Source organism: Ursus americanus, chromosome 9 (assembly GCF_024610735.1).
Source record: "Ursus americanus isolate L20-20 chromosome 9, mUrsAme1.1.p, whole genome shotgun sequence".
NCBI classification, from domain to species: Eukaryota; Metazoa; Chordata; class Mammalia; order Carnivora; family Ursidae; genus Ursus; species Ursus americanus.
In genome coordinates, this window is record NC_142135.1 from 40,303,101 (window position 1) to 40,324,658 (window position 21,558).

The window sequence follows — 21,558 nt, forward strand, 5'->3', positions numbered from 1 at the left end:
TACATAAAAACACATGCATTTTCTCTGTGTGCACAGAAAAAATAACAGTGGCTATCTTTTCATTACGGAATGAAATTTTTAAAAATGCACCTATACTTTCTGTATATTTCAAGTTTTCACACAATAATGTAAGATTGTTCTTGGAAATAAATAGAAAATCATGCAAAGCCACCAAACAAACAAACACACACACACAACTCTTGAAAACCCACCTGCTGGACTTCAGCTGCTGTGCTCCTGAAGAGTTCGATGTACCTTTTACCCAACAAGTCCTTATGCTTCCTCAATGCATTCTGTGCATATTCTTCACAGGCAAAGAGGACGAAAGCATCTCCTGTTGGCCTACCATCCGGATAGGTAACAAACAGGATGCCTTCCTTCCCCCCAGTGATGGGGCAATGCTGTCCAAAGAAGGCCACCACTTCATCCGCTGTGGCTGTGAAAGGGAGCCCCCGCATGCGGACAATGACTTGATTTTCCTTGGAGAGAAACTGGGCTACCTCATTGGATGTACCTAGGGGAACACAAATACCAGGAGGCAGGGGGAGAAATGGGTAAGACGTCAACGTTACCAAACTTAAAATGGTAAAATCCTTGGCAATTTCTTGAGTTTATTATCAAAACTTACACTCTTTGCTGAATTCCTGACAACATCCCAGGAATCAGAATTCTCTCCCCACATATCTGAAACATTCCCCCTACCTTTCTCATAAAACACCTAACTTGGGAAGGTGGCCAGACAATTAAATCATGGACCAATCACCGTATTCTTCTGAGGGAGAGGCAGTAAGTCATCGTGCTAGGTAAGAACACAGGTCAAGGAACTAGAATGCCTGGGTCCAATCCTGACTTTGCCATTTACGAGGCTATGACTTTAGTCAAGTTTGACCCTATATTTTAGTGTCCTCATTTGTAAAATAGGGGTAAAATTACCTACCTCATAGATTTATGATAATTACTTAAGTCAGTACACATAAAGCACTTTGGTGATCATTATTATTTTCCTGATTACTTTTTTATTAAGGGTCAAACATAAGTAAAGGGGAGTCTAATGAACATGCATGACAGCCAGTTTCAGGATTTATCAACATTCTGCCTGTCATAAAGCATTTTGTACACTATTACCATGCAGCAAATACTCTGATGCACATCCTTTGAGCTCATAAACTTGTAACATTTTCCTTTATTTTATCATTTTTTTAAGTAGGCTGTATCACTAACACGGAGATTGAGTTTACAACCCATTGATCAAGAGTTGCATGCTCTACCTGAGCCAGCCAGATGTCCATCACATTTTCCTTTAAGAGCAAACTCTCATACTACCCACACACCATGAAATCCCAGGATTAATATGTGAGTTAACTTTGCCATCTATCATGGAACCTCAGAACCTGAGCAACTCTGAGTGTATTTTATTCCCAACTAATATCAAACAACACTTTGGGATTTTGGAAACACTTAAACTTGAAGCTCTGAATTTGGAAGCCTTCGTATATCTAAAGAATTAAGTGTCAGAACGGAAATATACCAGCAAATTATGCAAACAAGATGTTTTTGCTACAAGTTCAACAGTTTCAAGGATTTTAACCAGGGCTATGTATTACCGAGATACCAGTGTTCTCTGTATTTAAGGTGAAAGTCACCCTAGTACATATTTGGCAATAGTATATTTTCAAAAGCCTCTTAAAAGGTCTACCTACATTCTTAGATTTAGCTAACCTAATTTTAGTGTTATCCTAATGAGTGGTACTTACAGAGATACAAAAACATTCACTGCAACATACTTAGGGTGAAAAATTGGAAATGAGCTATAAATGTCCAAAGGGTGTTTTTTAAAAAAAAATGTATGGTACATAATACTGTATATTAATTAACACTGAAGAAAATTTAGTTACATGGGAAAATATTCATAATATACTAAAAGGAAAAAGTTATAAAGCTGTATAAACAGAGCAACAGAAACTTACAAGGTAGTTTTATGTATAGAAAAATAACCTGTCAAACCACAATCAACATTTTTTATGCACCTGTCATTTATAGGTTTTAAAGTAATGAACCACTCGATAATGAGATAAAGACAGTTATCTGTTTCCATTTTTTTCTGACCTTATTACTGCAAACACTATGTACTCAAACATACTAGACCCAGAAACCACTGAGTTCCTGGCCATTGATGAGTTACAGAAGCCGAGAAAGCCTACAAACACATATCCAACAATTCCAGGTATTCTGGTGTGGCTGTTTGAAAGCAATTTTCAGACTATTTAATTTCCCAAGAACTACTCTCTCCCTCTGTACATGACTTTACAGGATCTTTCACCTTTGCATAGTATTTTTTTTTTTAAAGGTTTTATTTTTAAGTAATCACTACACCCAATGTGAGGCTCAAACTCACAACCCTGGGATCAAGAGTCAGATTTTCCACTGACTGAGACAGCCAGGCACCCATTTGGTATTTTTTTTTCTTTTTTTTAAGTAATGTCTACACCCAACCTGGGGCTTGAACTCTCGACCCAGAGATCAGGAGTTGTACACTCTAGAGACTGACTGAGCCATTGGCATCCCTGTATGATACTATTTTTAATGGCTATTTAACTATAGTTGGTTGACTGAAGCCTTAGGGCAAGTGTATACATCGAAAACACTCATATTATGCGTCATTTCTTCCAAACTTAAAAAAAAAAAAAAAGGTCAATTCCTATATTTCTTTAGGAAATAAAAACTATTTATTGCCCTATTCATCTACTCTCGTAAATAAATTTCAGATTCTTCTTATAGCAGCATTATATAAAAAGCACTCACCACCAGCAATTTTAAGAAAATCTTCACCTGTTGCTTTGTAAACCTAAGAAAAGAAAGGGAAATTAAATACAGTTTCTGAGCCTTCCAACATTAATACTCATTCAAGATGTCAAGGATCTCAGGTTGTGAGGACATACCTCAATGTACCGGGTCCCCATGTGATGTTTGTGCCTCTGTAATGCTAGATCCCTGTGTTCCTCGCTTACAAACCTAACCAGAGCTTCTCCATTCCTTCGACCCTGGGCATTCAGACAAAGTGCTGCACCTCCCCTTTGAGAAGGACAAATAGCAGTGGGAGGAAAAAAAGTACAGTGAGGAAAAAATGATAGGACACCAATTATCCCTTTGGGGTTACTAAGTAAAACAGACATTAAAGAAAACCAACTTGGCAATATTGAGTCCTTTGAAGAATCTTGCAATATCTTGATCTGAAGACTGCCATGGTAAACCTCGTGCCCGGACTATGGTGTTGTCATCAATAAGTTCCATCTTGCTGCTGTGGGTCAAGCAAAACTTCAGGTTGCCTAATTAGTCCTAGAGAGTCCGACCTATTCCAAGCTACCATTTCCCTAGTTACACATAAGGTATTATTTGGTGTTCAGACAGACTTGTAATACTGCCTGATTTATTTCATAACCTCAAAGATGATCTGGGCACAGTTCAAAGTATTCTTTGGGTAGTTCACTATAGAAAGCCAACGGCCTATGCAGGTCCAACACAGCTGGCTCACTCAGCAAACCATCCATCAGCTGAGTTGCTGCTTGCTGGCCATCTACTCAAAAGGACCCAGGATCAACTTATAGGTAGCAAAGTTCTCCCAATACCCTGATGGCCAGTAAATGCCTAGAACCAAGAATACCGGATAGGTTTACGTTTATTCTCAGATCTGGCCAGTATACCAGTGGGGTTTGAATCCATTTTGACAGCAAAACTTAAGATCTGCATAAAGCTGGCAATTAACCCATATCAGGAATGTGTGCATGTAGTCGGAACTCTGCCATTAAAATATCTCCCCTATCAAACGGGAGCCATCACGGAGTGTTTATGGAAATGCATGGGAGTTCCCAGACCTTAATGAGTCACTTGCAAATCACCTATTATATATTTTGACACCTTTTGATGTTCTGTTCCTCCCATATTCATATTTCCAGAAGTCCTAGGACACTTTCCAAATGAGTCACTTTCTCCCCAACTAAATAGACCCCAAAGTCTCTCTATGGGCAGTGATGTCAGAGGTTTTTGTTCACTTCAGGCACCAGGCAATCTCAGGAATCCAGTGCAGTGATTTACAAGCAAACAGGTCTACCTGTGATCACAGAGATACCACCATTTCATACTTCTTGCCAGTTATTTCCTTCACTTTAAAGTAGAAGCTGATAGAACATACTTTAAATTATCTCAGTAAAAATCTTGTGAACTCTTAAAGCCTATGATTTTTCCTCTGCAAGTTTTCCTGTGAGAGGATAAAGAGTTCCGAGACACTAAAAGAAGAAGCAGAGACACAATACCTACGGGTCATAGTGACTAAGGATGCAAATATTTCAGTTAAGTTTAATCCCCAACATCCAAGCTCACTTTAAGATACCTTTTATAAATAACCTAATATTAAAAAAATGAAATGCCAAAAGGTTTAGTGAAGTTACTGAAATACAAAGGGAGTTAAATATCACAATGTGAATAAAACAAATCAAAAGGCTCAAATGGAATAACCATCTACTACTTACCAAGTGCCACTTTCAAATTTGTAATTTACTCTCTCTGGATCTGAAAACCTGTGATCTAAAAATGAGAACATAGAAGTCATCATTTAGCTATTAGGGAGATAAAGCTGTGGGAGGACATTCAAAGTATATATGAGAAAAACATGGCAGGACCAAATTCTAGGTCCACAACTGTTACAACAGCAATACTTACTATAAGGCTCTGAAATCATTGCTAAAATTATATTCCCCATATCTTCCACTTGTGAGGCTCCATACCGGGAGACCGAACTATTCTTCTCAAAGTTTAAGCCTGGGATATTAAGTTAAGGAATCATTTTGAGGAAGTAAAATGAGGTGCTTCTAACTTAAGATTAAACTCACACAGAGCCAAGAAGCCAAGTAAAATGCATCTAAGGTTGAGAATTATTTGAAATCAAGGAATAGCCGCTTCCTGTCAGTTTGGACTCCACCCATACTTCCTGGAGTCTCCAATTACCCTCTTGGGTAAATAGAGAGTAAAATGGCCCAAACAATCCTGTCCTGAGGCACTACCAGTAATAAAATGTATTGAGTATTAGCAAATGTATGACTACTAAGCACCTTCATTTAGTGTCAAACCATGAGGTATACACCAAAGTTAGTAAATCCCTACATTCTATTATCTTTACAGCATATGCAAGGCAATGAACTTGTGGACTTAAAGACATACAGTCAAGACTACGAGGTATCATGTGGCTTTCTTAGGCTGTTTGAAAAAAGACACTTCAGATTACAGATGACACTATTTCTATGATGCCACTTTTACTGAGAACCTCCCCATTAGAAGATTTTTAGAGCCATGTACTCTGGCCATCTTAGATGGCAGCGAACACTTGTCCTTTTAGAGTGAATTTGTAGAAACTATTCAAAGGCTCAGAGCTAACAATGGCCAATGTGGCTCTTGATCAAGTCGATACATGCTTTGGGTAAGCCAGGAAATAGGGCTTTTAAGAAATGCATGGCTTAAGCTGTGATAGAGGGTGAGACCAGAAAAGATTTCCATCAAGTTTTACAAATTTACAATTTCTCTAAAATAAGCCTGTATCTTTGTCAAGAAGCTAACCGTTATAAAAAGGTTTAATTTTGCTATTTTTAAGTTTCAATACTACCGTCACACTTTGTATTATGTATAAATTTGTATAAATTTCATAATGTAGCACAATGCATGTAACAGGTAACACTACAGGACTGTGTCTTTCCCCGAGTTTAAAATGAAAACAGCTATCTGGGTGGCGGTTATTAGAATGTTTGCCTTTATTCTAGTTTTCTAACTGGTATTTTATTAGGGTAAAAAACGAAGACATTAACTTCTAAGTACAACTTCACTGCAATCAAAGAGGATACAATGTTAGAACAGTTCAGAGAGCTCCCTTCCACCAAGCATCATAACCAATCATCTGAAGAGTTAATTCAAAGAGCAACATCCTTTTCCATTCAATTCAAAATCCCTTTCCACTTCATTCCTACACACCCTCCACTCCCCTTTCTTTCTCCACTGAAGAGACACTGTTTTCCCACTGTGCTGGGAAATTCACTTCATTCACTTTGCGTAGTCCCTCATCCAGCTACATTTCTCTGCCATTAAATATACCACATGTAGAAATGCAGCCATATGTTCCTTGGCAAATTACTTAACCCCATTAAACTTAGCTTATCTGAAAAGCCAAAGCTGTGATAATCTTTACCTCCCTGGGCTTTTCTGTGAAGATTAAAGGAGATAAAACAAGTTCAGGGCACAAAGCAGGCATTATAAAAAGGGACGTCCTCCCCCTCTTCCTAGAGCCCTGGGGTGGCCAACTTTCATAACCCGTGATAATCATACTTCGAGGGTCATTCACCAGATGCCTATTTGTATACTCATAGGATAATAACCAAGCTGAAATGGTAGATAATTTCTGCACTCTCCCCCCCTCCATCCAACCCTTCACATCATCTAGTGATGAAATAAATGTGCTACCCACTGAAGGATTAGAAAAACAATCCCAGGAGATGCTCAAGCTGCAGAGGAAGGACCATGGATTGGGTCATTAAAATGATTATTGGGGGCACTGCTGGCTCATTCCGTAGAACACGTGACTCTTGATCTCAGGGTTGTAGTTCGAGTCCCACAGTGGGTGTAGAGATTACTCAAAAATAAAGTCTTAGGGGTGCCTGAGTGGCCCAGCTGGTTAAGCGTCCGCCTTTGGCTCAGGTCATGATCCTGGGGTCCTGGGATCGAGCTCCACGGTGGGCTCCCTGCTCAGTGGGAAGTCTGCTTCAACCTTCCCTTCTGCCTGACGTTTCCCCTGCGCTTGTAGCTCTCACTCTCTCTGTCAAATAAATAAAATAAATAAATAATAAATAAAATAAGATTTAAAAAAAAAAAGTCTTAAAAATAAAAAAATAAAACAAACGATTAGCCACGGAAGGTACACAATAAAGTATTAATCGAGTGCCGTTTTCAAGGAATATGACGACGGGACAGAAAAACAAGAGCCAAATGATGAAACTACTTTGGGGAGACAACTGCCCTAACTTTTCTGGGGAGGCAGGGGTGGGGGTGGGAGGGCTTTTAAGAATCCTTACAGAACTAAGAAGGATTAGCAATGATTAGCCATAGTGTATCACACAAACTCTGCCACTGAACAGCCAGTCGTCTGGAACGCTGCAATTCCAATACTGCCTTTAGCCTTGTCAGGGTCTATAACAGAGTCAAGAGAAAGGCATTCAAGAAATGGAGACCAATCCCATTGTATAAATCAGTTTTTCAACCTTGGCGTTATTGGCACATAGGCCAGATAATTCTTTGTTGGGGTGTGTGGAGGGGTCCTGTGTACTACAGGATTTTTACTAGCATGCTGGCCTCTATCCACCCCCAGTTCTGGCTAAAAGTATCTCTGGGCAAAGCCCAATGTCTCCGAATGAGCAAAAATCAACCCAGGTTGAGAACCACTAGTATACTGGGGGCGCCTGTGTGGCTCAGTCGTTAGGCGTCTGCCTTTGGCTCAGGTCATGATCCCCAGGGTCCTGGGATCAAGCCCCGCATCAGGCTCCCTGCTCGAGTGGGGAGTCTGCTTCTCCCTCTCCCACTCCCCCTGCTTGTGTTCTCTGTCAAATAAATAAAATCTTAAAAAAAACAAAAAACAAAAGCCACTAGTATAGAGTAACAGTTCCCAATTGTTTCAACTTCACCCCTTACCACCTCCTGAACCATCAGAAAAAGCTTATATGAGACCATTACTGAACAGATTTTCAAGAAAACTGGCCAAAGAAACACCACCTAAGAATCCAGTACAGTGCCATCTCAAAACCACTATCAACAGACACACGTACCCCCTACCTTCAGAAATGACCCAAAAAACCACAAAAGTCAACCCTTGATCCTTAGCCTGTTTTTGTGCAGCCCAGAAAAAGAATGGATTTTACATTTTTAAAGGATTGAAAAAAGACAAATATGAGCAGAGACTATATGTAGTCTATAAAAATCTAAACTACTGACTACCTGGCCTTTTACTAAAAGTTTGCTGATGTCTGGCCTAAAGGAATAGAGATTGCCGGAAAATAGCCAAAGCCAGCATGTCACAGGAATGTTTACCACATCACAATACTCTGTCCCCAAACAGAATACTGGAGGGAAATGAGCTCTGGAGGAAGAGTAGTAGGAGAGTATATTCCATTCAAACCACTGTTTTCTCTCCTCTATAAATAAGAGGTATCAAGCCTTCTCACCTTTGCTCAGGTAATTCCTCTATGAAGCCTTCTTATCTTCCTAATCCTCTAACCAAATGAGACCATAGGTAACTCCTACCCAGCACCAATACCTTCTCTAACTGCTCGATGCTACAACCATCAATTTAAGAGTTGATTAGATATTACTATTCCTATAAAATATTACTCTCTCAACTGTACTATGGATTTCCTCAGCACAGGTCCCTACCTTCCTCTGATCTCTATCCATCTACCACAGCACCTATCATTTCTCAGAATCTATTGACCTAAATGATGGCATTAAACACCATTTTCGTGCCAAACACCATCTGTTTCCTCCAATTTTTGCAACAGCCCTACCAGGTAGGTAATGGTAAAACCAAATGGATGAAGAGACTAGAATTTAGAGAAGTTTTGTAAGTCACCCAGTCTCCTGGCTGGTAGGCTGGTAGGTGAGAGCCGGAATTACAATACAGCTCTGATTTGACTATGTGTACATAATTCCCTGCACCAAGATAAGAAGCTTTGCTTAATTCGTTTTGTGAATCCGTCATGAGATGATTTCTAAATGTATATATAAAAGCCAAGTGAAAAAGATCAAAAGTGAAAATGTAAAGTATCCTGTCTGGGTAGACGTAGATTAGTAGATGAAGAATTATTTACTGAATTCTGCTTTTAAAGTAGGAATATGTTCTAGACATTTGGCTAACTTGGTTCCACATGACACGTCCCAACAGGTTTCCCTTCAAGACATCACACACCAAGAATCAGCAGCTCTAAGCTCCTGACAACTTTTAAGAGTCACCCAACCTCCTGCATGCCCAAACCAAAACCAAAACTTACACACATTTACACACACACTCACAACACACACCCTCTCTTCAGAAGGCTCGTTCAATTCATAATCCTTACCAGAATTTAACATAAGTAACAAATAAAGGGAGGGTAAAAAAAAAAAAAAAGTTTTAGTACCAATTCTTTCCCCTATCAATTTATAATTATATATTGAATGACTTGCTGCACGTCTGATCTTGAGGGAAGGGAAGATGAGTCTATGCCTCCTGATTTATGGCTCATCATGCAACTTACTCACTCTGCCCTGCAGGCAGCCACAACAGCACGAACAGGCTTAGCCAGCTTTACGATGAGAAATGCCATGAGGAAATGAGAACGGGTAAAGCCAGACACGGTGGGAACAACACTAACATTTCAGGCTATAACTGAGCAAAGTGCAACATTTATACTAAGCGTACAGAAGCCCAGACTTTGCCTTTATTTGAATAGGAGGAACGTTTTCCTTAGTGCTACCTTCAGGGAAACGGGTTTCAGGATTCAACCCAAACTTGTATTAGCTGAAGGTGAAATTCAGAGAGTAAGATTTTACACAGTTCATCAATATTAGCTCACCATCTCAAAAAAAAAAAAACAAAATAAAAAACAAAGCTCGCCACTATTAGCTCATCCATTCAAAAGTTACCTTTTCTGGCTGCCTAAAAATAGACACATTTGGTTATAAATATTAGCTTGTAAGTGACATCTTTTTCAAACTAAATTTTTAGCTTATACTAGGAGAATCACATATATAAAACAAATACACTGTGGAATGTTTAAGTTACATTATAACTGCATCCCAATTAAAAATTCTAACCCCAAGCCATTTTTCCCTGCCACAGACCCCTCAGAAGACAAGTCTGTGTCCTCTCCTTCTACTCTGCTCTTTTATTTAAAACACAATGGCTTAATGGCCAGACATATTACAATGAAATGCCTATGCTAATGAACAAAGGAACAGCCAACAGAATATGGGGAGAGAAAAGTTGTATTAGTACCCCAAGGAAGAACTGAATTTCCTACAATTAGGGGAGAAAGAAAGAAGCGAAAGAATTGATAAATTACCCTTAAATGAGTTGCATAATTAAAAAAAAAAGGTTCTATAAATAATCTTCTGTATTTTAAAGTGAGCTCTGAAAGAGGCAAATCAAGAATGCCACTATAAAATATAACTAGGAGTCAAGGCGACAAAAACTTTTTCATACCAGTAATAAAATGCTGGGGGGAAAAAAAATCTAAAACCACAGTTTTAACTCTATTCCAAGAAGGCTTACTCTTTCCAAGAGGGAAAACAATAAGACCCATCCTAGCAAATAGTACTTCGGGAGATATTATTGTAACAGAACTGACAACTCGACTATACCACCAAAGAAATGAGATAGGAAAGATAGACATTGGGCTAATTCAACAAAAGAATGAACATTTTTACTTTAGAAAAAGACAGTTAGGTGGGATAAACAAATTAGGAAAGGGAGACTATGAAAACAAATCTTCTAAGTCCTTCTAAAACAAACCAAAAAATTATCTTGAAACTCCCAAACTCACATTTTAAAAGTAAATTATTTTATAATTAAAATAAACCACACAAAATTAACATAACTGAGTGCTGGCCAAGAATATACAGTATTTCTAGTCCTTATTATAGACCGCAAAACAGAGTATTTGTGGATTTGGCTCATTCCATGCCGATGTCATGCCAAAGATAATTTCTTCCCCCCTCCAGCTAACAAGGTCAACTACTAACCTAGCTTAACTGTACACCTGAAGATATTTAAAATCCCTTTTATACGCAGAAAGGTACCAAGGAGGATTCAGCACTCCCCTCCCCTTTTTACGCAGGGCAATGAAGGCTTATGCAACTGTGAAGGCCCAGTTCAGTTTATCAGAATAAGCTCGGAAGTGCGGAATTAACCACACATACAATTTTACAAATGCAGAAGCACAATTAGCCTTGAAGATTAGCTGTACTAACATGTACTTGACGTTTTAAAAGGTCTATATCCAATCTCACTCAAAGTCAAAACAATTTTTTTAAGTGCAAAACAGTTTAAATAAGGTCTTAAATCAGTAAGCAAGTCCTTTCTTTAAGTCCTTGGAAGCTGTTTTTCTTCATCTGAGACCCCCAACAACCCAGGGAGGTTCAAAGGGTCATGGTCAACATGGGAAAGTGTGTGGCAGGCCAGGCACTGGCTAAGTGGTTGCATATAGTATCTTACTATTCCTTAAAATAGGCATGCCCATTTTAAGATGGGGAAGCTGAAGCTGAGGGGCACACGAAATTTGCCCCCAACAAATCGGACTCCAAAGCTCATGTTCTTAACCATTCTCCTGTTAAGGCTTTTATCTCCATCTTTTTTTTTTTTTTTTAAGATTTTATTTATTTATTCATGAGAGAGAGAGAAAAAGGCAGAGGGAGAAAGGAGCCGGATGCAGGACTCCATCCCAGGAGGCAGACACTTAACCAACCCGCTGAGCCACCCAGGCGCCCATCTCCATCTTTACTATATGGGAAAAATAGGCCAATGTCACTGTGTTAGTGCATGCACACACACAAATCCTTCACCCCATCAAGAAGTGGTGAGACAGACAGATAGACAGACACAAACACACACACACCCCTACTAACCCTTGTATGGGCAGACAAGGGTGGTTTACTGATCTTTTTTTTCCATCCTTACAGTGGAAAACTGCACTTGTGAAATGGTATTTGCTGATAATGAACAGCACATATGGATGCAACTGGATAGAAATTTTACAAAATTAACTCCTCTTTCTTGCTGAACAGTTCACTATGTGTTCAGGAAACACAGAACATACACCTAGAAGGGACATCATCTATTTAAATAGCCAACATCACCCTCAAATGAGCTTTATAAATTCTAGAATATTACCCCCTAGTTAAGGAGCACGATTTTTACATCAGAATGACTCTGGCTCAAATGCTGGCACTTCTAGCTAAAACCTCTAAGTCTCAGTTTCCCCAGCTGTAAAAAGGGGATGACACTCCTCCACCAGTTGTGAGGAGACTGCTGGTGGCATATATGGTAAGCACTTAACTCACAAGTTTTCTTTTACCTGCTCTCCTTACAAGGCCAGATTTTATTAAAAAGTTCTTATTAAAGGCTTGGCAAAGTATACACAATGGAAGAGGTCTTGATTAATGAGAATAAATTAAATAACAAAGCTAAGAAAATAACAAAGGTAGGAAAACATAGGTTAAGAAACCAGCAGGAAGTAATTCCATCCACCATCGGGGGAAAAATAGGGTTGCTTTTCTCTTAAAATGGATAAAAGTCAAACAATCCCATAATCAAAACACCGTTTTCACAGGAGAAAACTAGTATTAATTTCCTCAAAAAAATCTAAGATACTACCCCCCCCCACCAAAATCAGAGGCCTCAATTCCTATTTTCACACCCTTACCACCTCATCTGATTAAATAAAAAGCTTACAAAATGTTACCCACAGTTCACCTGCTAAATGAGGTCTTCTCCCGAGACTGCATACTTTAAAAGGCAGGTAACAAAACTGCACCTTGAAGAACTCAGGGAGGTCCACCACTAACACCAGAAGTGGTCTCAGAACCAACACAAAGACAGAAGAGGAAAATAAGTGCTAAATTAAGGACCAGCACTACATTCAAGAAATTCCTAAACCCTTTATTTTATCAAAGCAATCCTACTTTTTCATTTACACAGCTCTTGGTCATTTACAAAGCTTTCGTTTGGGAATACCTAAGATAAAAGGGAGTCTTGGAGAAGACAAGTAACTTTCTCAGGAAAGGGAAGCTGCATATTCTCTTACTTGTTCCTTTCCAAGGGTTGGCAAGCGCCTCTCCCTCCCCTGGTTTACCTGGTTGGACAGGTAATCCCTCAGGAGCAAATGACTCCCCATCTACTTGGCAAAACCATCAAGGACCTGTAATGACCATCTTTAGATTTCCAAATTCAGTGTCATTTCCATACTCAAAAGGGAAATACTTAGTGATCTGAAAGAACACAACTCCTCAGTCCAGACATTGTGGAAATCCTCTGCATAGATAAGGACAAGTGCATAGTCAAATTTGGTATGATTGCTTTTGACCTGGGAACTTTGGTGGCCCAGTCAAGGAAATAATGTCTCCTCTCAACAGAGTCATAAAACAATTGATCACGGCTGCAATGTAAAAAAACCACTGACAGGAAAGCTTAAGATTTCTTACCTATTAAATGGGAAAGAAATATGCAGATAAAACATTACTAACAACAGTTAAGATTAAAATTCTATTTTCTAATTGGGAATAAAACTATGAATCTAAGACTCTTCCAATGTAAGCCCAAAGAAAGCAGGATATAATTAAGATATTTAAGAAATAGAAAATACCCTAGTTTTTCCGATGAATGCATTACTAAATGGCCATGAGCTCCTTCATATTTCAAGTGTCGTGTGCCTGAAATGGAGCCCAAGTTAGCTTTATTCAAAATTCATTTGTTTACTATAGTCAAGTATTTCTGATTTTCATCTTCATGGCGCTTGAAAAAAGAACCACCAACAAATCATTTTAGAGCTAGAATTATAATGAATGACAAAAAATAATTGGCAAACCATCCTCTCTCTTCACTTAAATGTCAGATAGTTCCATTTTTATTTTAAAAAATACTATATACTGTACTATAAGTACTTAAAAAGGACTACATACTGGTGTGTAGATAATAAAGCACAGAGCAAGTAAAAAGTCCAGATTACCACACTAAAAATAAAAATGTTCACTAATAACCCCAAATTGTATATACATGAAGGTCTCAAGAAGAAACAAAGGAGAGAAAAGAAAACAGATGAACATCTAATAAGTTTTCCCTGAACTATCAACACATTGAGAAAACTGAAAACCCAAATATAAGAACCTCTTGCTTGTAGCTACGGAAATTTTTACTAGCATATGACCTATAACCACTAGGGGAAGACTGTCTTTGCCAAAAGAGGATACTGAATAGTCAAAGATAGTTCTTAATATACTGCTTTTTCTACTCAAACGGTCTTTTTTTAAATTAAATAACTTATTAGATTTTCCCTCCAGCTATTTTTTTTCTAGATTTCTTTGGTTCTCTATTTTGTCTACCTTAGACTTCCCAGACTCCAGATCTGTGAAAACATAATATTTCTGTTGCTTAAGCCACAGAGTCTCATAGTATTTGTGATGGTAGACCTCAAGGACTAATACCACATTCAAACCAACAAAACAATTAGTAAGAATTTTTAATTCTTACAAGAATTCCCTCAAAATGAGCTTACTGCACCCCCTCCAAGCACTAGTAGTGATGCTAAAGTAACTTTCCAACTACTTCCAGAAAGAAGGCAGATGGAATGGGTTTGACCTGCTTACAAGGGGTTAGAAAAAAACGTGCAAACATTTTCCAATCAGGAAATGAAAGTTTGTAATAAAACAAGAATCAGGCTTTAGCTCTTGAAAAGAATGAGAAAGTTTAAGAATAAACATCTATAACCCACAAGTTCCTGAAAGTAACTAAATTTGACTTCAAGTTGGTTCTCAGCGGCTTTGGGTGAGTTGCCCAACTCTTCTACTACTCAATTTCACATCTGATGTTAGCATATGACTACTTATGAGTTAGCACTTTAAAGACTTACTGGATGAAAGATGATGGGTCGGTCATGACTACAAGATTTGTGGTTATAAAATTTACTTTTACAATACAGAGTGCAGCAAATATACTACCTTGGTAATCAAAGAACTTAGGGGTAAAGTCCCAACATCATTTTATCATCTCAAAAGATGACTTATTATAATCACCACAATCTCATATGTATTTGAGAAACCCAAGAAGGGTTAAAAGGGGTACCAATGAAATGTTTGTGAAGGGGCACCGGGGTGGCTCAGTCAGTTATCTGCCTTTGGCTCAGGTCATGATCTCAGGGTCCTGGGATCAAGTCCTACCCACATCAGGCTCCCTGCTCAACAGGAGTTGGCTTCTCCCTCTATCCCTCCCCACTGCTTGTTCAAGTGCGCTTGAGCACACGCGCTCGCTCTGTCTCACACATACACACACACTCTGTGAAATAAAATCTTAAAAAGAAATGTTTGTAAAGAGCAAATACCCACTACTTAAAAAAAAATTCTTATCCATCCAGAAGATGTCAAAGTCCTAAAACCAAGATAATGAAGAACAAGCGGACTTAGAATCAGTATCAAAGAAGGTAGTCTTCACAATCTTTATCAACCAAAAAATCCAGACACTCCCATAATGTGACCTTGAGTTCTATTTTAGATGTGCTCAATTCATAAAAATCCAACTCTAAATCCATCTAACCTAATCAGTATTCAAATTCAGTAAATCCTAACTACTTTCAAAGATACCTGTAATTGTACTATTAGTTCTTCCTAGTACAATAGACAAATTTTGGACAGGGCAATTTCATTCATATACTAACAAAGTTAAAAATATTTTAGGGGTGGGGTGCCTGGGTGGCTCAGGAGGTTGAGACTGACTCTTGATCTTGGCTTAGGTCATGATCTCAGGGTAGTGAAGCTGAGCCCTCCATCTGGCTCTGCATTTGGTGAGGGGTCTGCCTGAGATCCTCTCTTGCCCTCTTCCTCTGCCCCCACCCCCACTCATGCTTTCTAAATAAATGTTTAAATAGATGTCTCCAACTCCTGTTTTCGGTTCAGTTCACAATCTCCTGGGTCATGGGATCAAGCCTTGCGTAGGCTCACTGCTCAGTAGGGAGTCTGCTTGCAGAGTCTCTCCCTCTCCCCCTCTCCCCCTCTCCCCACTCTCATGCTCACATGCTCTCTCTCTCAAACAAATCTTTTAAAAAATATTTTAAACTTTCTTGAATTGCCATTTTATCTGGAGCTACCTTTTCAAATGATTCTTGGGTAAATCACTTAAAAGGATACACTCTGTCATTGCTGCAACATCCAGTTTATCAATATCAGGTGAACCAGGGCAACACTTCTTGAATTCTTTTCGTAGGTCAAAAAAGGAATAGAAGCATTCAGGCAGTAATACATTCTGAGGAAGGACAAAAGTAGACACTGTTAACTAGATGAATTTAGTTCAGTGCTTCTCTACTAATCAGAAACCTAAGAATTGAATGGAAGTATATTTCACCACAATTAAATTTTTTAATCAAAGACTGACTTTATTTTCTAGTACAGTATTACATCCTATATACAAGTGTCATGGAAAAAATACCTTATTTTAAGGTAATAGATTACATTTGTGTTCCATCATGCATTGAAGCTATAATACATTTGGGCTATCATGTATTTTCTGATTGATAAAACTACACTCTTTTCAGCCATAATCATTTCAGACCATCTGTATTTTCAGGCAGCAATATTAGCCCTTTCAGTTCTCATAAAGATGCCTATGTTTACAGTGTCTACCTAGACATAGGATTCAGTTACAAAACATAGTACTTTTAAATACTGGTTTCATGTAATACATATTTTCTGTACTGAAATAGAGTAAGATAGTAAATTCCTGATTACCTAAAAAGGATGATTTTTGTGCCAAGTTGTAGTCCCACATTAGTTTTCCTGACCAAGATTCTGGCTATACCCAAGAACTCAAATTAGACTTCAAAAGAAAAAACAAAGAAAAGAAAAGAAAAAGAAAGAAGAAAAAGATACCACAAATCTCAAGAGCAAAGGAGAAATAGTTACCTGCTGTTCCACTAGCACGACTCTTGTGGTTCTTAAGCTAGTTCAACTGTCTGGGCAAATATTATACTATTATATTTTTGTTTCCCCTAGTGGGGGGGATAACCCCATGTTGAATAACTTTCAAAGATGAATTTTTAAAAATTGAATTTAGATTTGTCTTACAATCTCAAAATAGTTTCTCTTCACTCACTGGGAATTTCTACCCATTTACACATTAGAAAGTCAAGGAATAAAGACTTTTTAATGTTTGCATCCTGTAACATTTAACCAATGATAGCTCTTTCTATCCAGATTTCCTAACTGGATTCTATTAGATGTAGACCTGCTCCTGCTATATTTAAAATAGATATTGGGGCACCTGGCTGCCTCAGTCAGTAAAACATGTGACTCTTGATCTCAAGGTTGTTGAGTTCCAGCCCCACATTGGGTATAGGGATCACTATAATAAATAAATAAATAAAATCTTTTAAAAAAATAAAATAGATATCATTGTGCCATGGTCAGTTTTCAAAATAGTTACTAAGAAAATGGTGAATCTTCAGGATTACCTACAAGAATCCTCGTTTAAAGCTGTTGGTTAATGAGAATAACTTCCATGTTCAACAATAAAAGGTTAGTTTAAATGGCTGTATCCACTTAAAATACTGAACATTTAATTCTTAAAAGATGTTACACTAAATTATAAAGTAGAATAAGAAGTGTGTAGTATGGGGGCGCCTGGGTAGCTCAGTGGTTAAGCAACTGCCTTCGGCTCAGGGCGTGATCCCAGCGTTCTGGGTTCGAGCCCCACATCAGGCTCTTCCACTAGGAGCCTGCTTCTTCCTCTCCCACTCCCCCTGCTTGTGTTCCCTCTCTCGCTGGCTGTCTCTCTCTGTCAAATAAATAAAATAAATAAAAAATCTTAAAAAAAAAAAAAAAAAAAGAAGTGTGTAGTATGAATGCTCCTCGTAAAAACAGGCTTTTCTACAAACACCTGGAAGAATATTTTCAAATATGTTCTTACTAGAGAAAAACAATTTAATATAGTTTTCTGAATGGCAAGATTATTTTGCTTTACGATTTTCTCTTTTTTAACGAATAGAATTACCTTACGATACTAGTTTCTCGTTTTAGGATACTAAACTAACTGTTTTAGGTTTATCAAAACCCTGATAGAAATGACTCAGGAAAATGTCTCAATTATTCTCTGGAGGTTTTCCGGAATTTAAAGCAGTCCATTTAAAATAAAAACAGCTGTTTTCCTTCAGTGCAATAGGGATAGGATTAAGTTTTATCCCTCTCCATAGGAGTTTGAGGGGAAGAAAAATACCCTCGTATCTATTTCTGGATCAAGGGTATAGCAATTGGTCCAGCATCTAATTAATGAAAAACACTCCCCCCTTTTTTAACTGAGTAATTACTAAGATTGCTATAAAAGAAGTGGTTTTCTCAACTCTTAAGATATGGGAACTTGAATTTCTCTCAGACTTTTGAAACTGTCATTGTATATTTAACTTGTATCTTTCCATTTCTTCCCTAGGGAGGTAAAAAGAAAAACCTGCACTGACTGCCCACTACACTTGTGACATCAACTGTCGGTCTAAATCTTTCTTTCAAGACTTGCCTCATCCAGTTTCCTTAAAAATATTTCATCTTTTCAAGTTCAGTATTTGCCTACAATAAAAAGTTACAGCTCAAACTAATTAAGTTGATAAGATCAACTATATTAGCAATGATTGGCTACACTGGGTCTGCCCTCTACACTCTCCATTTTCCCTCAGCTCCTCAGTATTCTTCCCAGGGATAGAAATCACGTATCTACAGTAAGGTTGTATTTTTCTCACTCCATATTCTTTTCCATATCAGAAAGACCAGCAAAGTAAAAGAGGAGGCTGAACCTACTGTTTTGACACAATATTTAATCAGTTTTGAACATTTACTTTAAGTCAAAGTGCAGTATGCTATAATTAATGTTTCACTAGTTATATGGCTGTCTTTACACAGTACACAGCTCTTAAATGAAATTAGTTACAATTAAAAAGGTTTAATTCAACCTTTTACTTTGCTCCTTCCTAAGATAAAGCACTTTCCACACAGATGGGACTATTACAATGCCTTAAAACTTAAAAGTAAATGTTTTCTCCTGCCTACTTGCTGTTAATTTAAAAGTCAAAAAGTCAGCTAATATGCTTTGGAAAAGACACAACATCTCAAAAACTTAACAGAAACAAAAAGAGAAACTTTTATGAAGTCACCAGACAGTATCTATAAAATCACTGCCATCTCGAATAGCTCTACTGAAGGGTCATGAATTTTTTGTGGTAAAACACACAGAACACAGTATTTACCATTTTAACATGTAAGCGTACAGTTCAGTGCCATTAAGTACCTCCACATTGTTGTGAAACCATCACCACCATTCCTTTGTCATCTTCTCAAACTGAAATTCTGCCATGAAACAGTAACTCCCAATATGCATCTTTTTAAAATGGAGAAACTTGGATAAACCATTAAAACACACACACACATACCTCCAGTCACCCCCAAAGGTCCAATCATTCTGAGAAGCCAGCACTCTTACCTTCTTGGAAGCCTCAGGATGCAGGATTTGCCTGACATGAAGCTGCCCATCAGTACAGAGACAGAAGGAGGTTCCGACCCCAATATTCAGTTCATTGCTTACTGACTGGTTAAACTGAAAACAAGACACAAGGATGCAACTGAGGCAAGATTTCCAAACTCTGGCAGAGTGGCCCCACGTGTTGATAACCAAGGAAAACCACACTGCCATGTAAGGGGACACCAGTGCTGGGGCCAACATCAGAAAGGCTTCATTCCCACAAACTATCTAGATTCCTTTAGATAGGAAAGCTTTCCAATCAACCCACGTTTCACAGACAGGAGAATTTAGCATACATTCTTCCTTCCATGCCCTCTTCTATTTTTGCAATAAATCCACAGTCAAGACTTTTAAGTCAGGTCTCGTTTCATCAGCAGGTTGCCTTCAGATTACATCATTCCCTGGTGTTACTTTGTTTTATGTTTGGATGTTCCGAGATTAAGAAAGATGCCAGTTTGTGATAAACAAATGTGGTTAATGGGTATAAGGACCTCTGGAAAGTCTGGCAACACGTTTCCTGGAACAGAACCCAAAAATGATAGCTTACCACTATTAATTCGCAAGTTGTGTGCTAGGGCAGGGGCCGTGAGAGATCTGACCCGCACCTGTGCACAGGTGTGTAGCGCCCCGCCCTATCCCTGATCCAGTACCCGTCAGAACCACGAAGCAGCCGGGTTTTGGGTCACCTCAATTCCATTAAGGGGATTCCACCAGTTTCACAGTGACCCTATGAGCAGCCCTACAGGTTCCGGCCTGCAAACCCTCCCCTGCGCTAGGACCAAGGCCACTGAAGAAGTAACAAGGCAACCAGAACCGAGTCTTTCGGAGTCCAGAAGCCTGAAACCAAGCAGGCACCCTCAGTACGGGGCCACCTCTAGTACGCCTCGCGGGGACCACCCTCTCCTGTACACCACAGCAACAGCGCCCTCTGTCCGAGGGCTGAGCCACAGACCCCGCCGAGAACAGGCGCAGCTGGGGTCTGGACCTGGGGATTCGGGCGCTAGGGTTCAAACTCCTGCTCATCATTCAATTGGTAAAACCCGACTGATTCCGAGGCCCCAGGTACGACTCGAAAATTCGCGACTTTAGGACCACGAGCCTAGGGGCTGGGAGGCTTGAAGGAGCAGCGACCTCCTCCCAAAAGGTCCACCCGGGCTTCCAGACCGGGTTTCCACCCACGCGGCCGGGCGTCTCACCACCCTGACCCGGGATGCGCGTGGACCCGCCGGCGAGGGCGTGGGACCTGGTATGGCTGCCTTGGGCGGGGGGAAATGCCTGCGCGGCTTGGAAAAGGGTGGGCGGCGCGGCCCAGGGCTGTCACCTGTCGGAGGGCTTGATCCAGCTGCGGCGCGGAGGACAGACTTTCCGCGTCGATCTTAGTTTCTTCTTTACAATCCTCCGTCAGCTCCAACTGATCCGGTCTAACTAGTACTTCATGCAACTGTCCCACCTCCAGAGGGGAAAGAAGCTGGGGTCAGTTTTCCCCTTCCTCATTTGGAAGCCTCCATATTCACCCTCCTTCCTCGCCCCCCTGCCCGGGCGGCCGGCGCCTCTCGTGGGGTCTGGCCGCAGAATCAAAGCTCACTTGTCGCGAGCGGCTCCAGTGGCAGAGAGGTCGGCACGGCCCAGCCTCCGGCCCCACCCCCACCCGGATCAGGTCGGAAAGGCCCTGGAAGTGGGAACCCGGGCCCCAGGATCCCACCCCGGCTCCGCGGGACGTCCCCCGACGGGCAGAGAACCTGGCTTGGCTGCGCCCGGCCTCCCCACCTGAGCCAGATTTCGGATTAGTGAAACGGTTCCAAAGCCGTCGGCCAACACGTTTGGTTTTACTCTGGATTCCGTAGGCCTCGGGTCCAGCCTCAGAAGTAGCCAAACAAGAACACTTGTTTACCGACTCCCCAAACTTCTACAACAAACTTCTTGCCCCATTCCTATCATTTGGACAGAAACCTGGAGAAATACCTTCTTGTTGGCCAGATCCACGACTTTCCATAACAGCAGGATCAGCTCTTTCTCATCCGAGCCCAGCTTGGCCCCGGTGGCCCCAGCAGTGATCCCAAAAAGCACCACCAAGTAATCCGGAGACGCCGTCATGACGATAGGTGGGGAGGGGGAGAGGGGGGTTGGGAGGCGGTGAAGTGGGGTGGAAGTGAGAACGAGAAAACCTGTGCTAAACCCTCTTCTAAGAGAAAAAGAAAGAGCGCCCACCCCCCCTCCTCCTCGCCGCCGCT

General features: G+C 39.9%; 1 protein-coding gene across 5 annotated transcripts in view; it reads right to left on the minus strand.

Moving 5' to 3' along the window:
* Positions 1-21,538, minus strand: part of ESRP1 (epithelial splicing regulatory protein 1) — a 55,541-nt gene extending 34,003 nt beyond the window's left edge. For all 5 annotated transcript variants that reach the window (XM_045805937.2, XM_045805940.2, XM_045805939.2 and 2 more), the window contains exons 1-10: positions 21,290-21,538; positions 20,649-20,777; positions 19,289-19,402; positions 15,958-16,072; positions 4,717-4,815; positions 4,527-4,581; positions 3,188-3,298; positions 2,940-3,072; positions 2,803-2,845; positions 213-514 (exon numbers count right to left, since the gene is read on the minus strand). In XM_045805937.2, the coding sequence (XP_045661893.1) occupies positions 213-514; positions 2,803-2,845; positions 2,940-3,072; positions 3,188-3,298; positions 4,527-4,581; positions 4,717-4,815; positions 15,958-16,072; positions 19,289-19,402; positions 20,649-20,777; positions 21,290-21,421 (1,233 nt within the window). In that variant the 5' untranslated portion in view covers positions 21,422-21,538. The remainder of the gene's footprint in view (positions 1-212; positions 515-2,802; positions 2,846-2,939; positions 3,073-3,187; positions 3,299-4,526; positions 4,582-4,716; positions 4,816-15,957; positions 16,073-19,288; positions 19,403-20,648; positions 20,778-21,289) is intronic.
* Positions 21,539-21,558: the final 20 nt, after the last annotated feature.